The 3,420-nt window shown below is 37.0% G+C and overlaps 1 protein-coding gene across 1 annotated transcript in view; it reads right to left on the reverse strand.

Annotated features, from left to right (window-relative positions):
* Positions 1–3,420, reverse strand: part of LOC103518522 (ankyrin-3-like) — a gene marked incomplete at its 5' end in the record, with an annotated part of 16,986 nt that overhangs the window by 6,185 nt on the left and 7,381 nt on the right. The window contains one exon of the mRNA XM_008483596.1: positions 611–766. Within this exon, the coding sequence (XP_008481818.1) occupies positions 611–766 (156 nt within the window). The remainder of the gene's footprint in view (positions 1–610; positions 767–3,420) is intronic.

Genomic DNA, 3,420 nt, shown 5'->3' on the forward strand with positions numbered 1-3,420 from the left:
ATTCATCACAAAAGAATTATGCTCAAGTTGAAAAAGAGATGATGGCTATTTTAGTTGGTTGTTTGAAATTCCACAAGTTTGTATTGCTCAAACTTACTTCAAGCTTTGTATTGTTAAAACTTACTTCAAGCTTTGTATTGCTCAAACTTACTTCAAGCTTTGTATTGTTAAAACTTACTTCAAGCTTTGTATTGCTCAAACTTACTTCAAGCTTTGTATTGTTAAAACTTACTTCAAGCTTTGTATTGCTCAAACTTACTTCAAGCTTTGTATTGTTAAAACTTACTTCAAGCTTTGTATTGCTCAAACTTACTTCAAGCTTTGTATTGTTAAAACTTACTTCAAGCTTTGTATTGCTCAAACTTACTTCAAGCTTTGTATTGTTAAAACTTACTTCAAGCTTTGTATTGCTCAAACTTACTTCAAGCTTTGTATTGTTAAAACTTACTTCAAGCTTTGTATTGCTCAAACTTACTTCAAGCTTTGTATTGTTAAAACTTACTTCAAGCTTTGTATTGCTCAAACTTACTTCAAGCTTTGTATTGTTAAAACTTACTTCAAGCTTTGTATTGCTCAAACTTACTTCAAGCTTTGTATTGCTAAAACTTACCTCGAGTAGCAGAGCAGCAGCTTTACAGTCGTCTTTCTTGGCAGCTATGTGCAGGGCGGGTAGTTTGACTTTGCCCTTGGTATCATTTTCCAGTAATACTGCTACCACCCTGTCGTGACCTTGTTGCATTGCTACGGCTAGGGGTGTGAACCCATCCTGAAACCGGAGAAAGAAATCAGGGTTAAAATTTGTAAACGGTAGATTCGATTTCTCCCTCCGTGAACTTTATCACATAAACAACCTTGAAATCTTCTCATTCAAAAGATTCTCACTTATCGCTTCACATTCTACTCTGCACGGCCTACTTAGTTTGGAGGGCAGCGGTAGCGCCTTATAAGAGCCAGGTGGCCAGTTTGATTCCCTCCTGGGGCGAACTTTATCATAACACAGATAAGGTTCGGTCTCGAAACGTCAGGCTTTCTCATATCCTTTCTCTTCCTTTTCGGGACGATAAGATCTCAGAAGACAGTTAGTTCCCTCTATCAAACATCGCATCGGCTGGCTTTCTCCTATCCTGTCTCCCTTCGCTTTCGGGACGATAAGACCATAGCAGTTACAGTTCCCTCTGTCAAACCTCTTAAATAATAATAATAATAATAAAATAAAAATAATAAACAGTTGATAAATAAAACAGATTGGCCGAAGAAAAAGAAAATAGAAGTTGGTGGAATTGATAGCCAGATGAAAGACAAAGAGAAATGACGCGGAGGAGTTGAGATAAATGAACGATGAATGTATGAAAGATAAATGAACGATGGATGTAAGAAAAGATAAATGAACGATGAATGTAAGAAAAGATAATGATAACGAAACAATGAATAATGCCAGACGTGAGAGAGGGAGGGAGGGAGAGAGGGAGAGAGAGAGAGAGAGAGGAGAGAGAGAGGGGGGGAGTGAGAGAGAGAGAAAGAAAGAGAGAGAGAAGAGAGGGGGAGGGAAAGAGAGAGTGGATAAGGTAGACAATGATTTATATGCCACATCCGAATGAAAGAGACAGCGGAGAGACTTTTAGTTCTGATGGCCAAGGAAAGCAATAGGTTTGGAGTACGGATATGTATTAAGGTGAAAGTGAAAGAAAGAAAGAAGTAGGGGGAAGAAGGAGAGACATTATTAATAAAGGTAGAGGAAGAGACCTATATTATTGCTAAGAAGATCTCTCTTACTGTCTATGTTCCAGCAAAATTCTTGCGAAAATCGAGTAAATACCTTCCATGATAAACTCAAAGAAAAATGATTATAAAAGTGACTCTAAATCAGTCAGTAGATAGCCCAGATACTCGTAACTACTCGGGGGCACACTGGAAAACTCGAGATTCTTGACAATAAACCTAGAATGAAAGAACCTGAACACGATAACACGAATGAAAAATGAGAAGCTACTAGAAGAGGAATAGCGAGTACTGATTAAAAGAATTAGAAAAGGAAATAATTGAAGAACAAGAAAGAATTCACATCGTAACTGAAAGGTAGCCGAAAGATGAGTAGGTCTAAAAATAAACGCCACTAGACACAACGCAACAACGAAGAAAAAACAAGGAAAAAACTAACAAAATAAACAAAAACAAACCATTAAGATGATAATTATGATGAACACTTTCTTCTTAAACCCAACAACAAGAGTTGTATAATCCGGATTGACATTCAAGATAAGCTCTGGTAAGCTTATGATAAGACTTGAGGCACTGTGGGTGAGATCTTTGACATTATCCTACTGTGGTAAATTGGTTTTATCCTACTGTGGTGGGTATGTACCTACATTAGTTGAATTTAAGAAGTTATTCTTCAAGAATCTCAAGATTTATAGGTGTAGCTCTCTTTTGCTGATGATTACCCAAATACCAATGCTTAGGAGTGATTTCTGTGTCTTCTGTTTTGATGAGGTTTCAGAGAGTTGACTTCAGAGCTTCAGACTGTTACGTATGTATGTTTGTAAGCAGATTTTTTTTTTTTTTTTTTTTTTTTTTTTTTTTTTTTTTTCCACCTTCTCCTTTTTTTTCCTCTTCTCCTTCCAACAGGGGGGGCAGGGATTGATCAATTACAAACCGCCGGTTTAGGATAACATGGAGCATGTGTTTGTACATTGTGGATTTATCACTTCGACATACCGACTAGTTTATGCGTATTCCATCCGTCTATGACGTGCCATCCATTTCTTTATAAATAAGTAAAGCTGTTGACTGTAAAGGCGCTACAAACGGAGTTCTGTCATGAAGTCATTTAGAAGGTCAACAGAAAGTTATACAATAAATTAGAACTAAAAACTCGAGGCCCCCTAGATAAAGTAGCTAATGAAGATCTCGATGAGTGAGGGCTACGTTAGAGGTACAATTACATGGATAGGTATTAAAGCTATGCATTGAAGTAAATGTATGTCCTTATATCATGATTTGACGCGTATCTGGCGTATCACGATAAAAAGAACATACGCATCAAATTCCACACGGGTTATAACGCAGAACTTTACCAAGGTTATCAGGATCGGAAGAAAGCATGGGTCATTTAATAAGTTACGCATGTAAAATAAACCTGGTCGTCTTACAAATGTCATACACTGACGTACTGAAGAGGATCACAGGAGATTCGATCCGGTACAACAAGGTTATAACTACACTATCCTCGCTTCATATTACTGAATTCTTCTGCCATTATTGTTATACCTTATTTGTATCGATGGTACGGTGGGTGTAAACATTTGTTTGGATAAAATTTTCCCGAAGAACTGCACTAGGTTTTATAAGAAATACAGTCTTAGTTTATAGTCGGATCAGATCACACTAGATAGATTACTCCTTAACTCCTAACGTTCTATT

The sequence above is a fragment of the Diaphorina citri genome, unplaced genomic scaffold (assembly GCF_000475195.1).
Source record: "Diaphorina citri unplaced genomic scaffold, Diaci psyllid genome assembly version 1.1 scaffold2226, whole genome shotgun sequence".
In the NCBI taxonomy this organism is placed as follows: Eukaryota; Metazoa; Arthropoda; class Insecta; order Hemiptera; family Psyllidae; genus Diaphorina; species Diaphorina citri.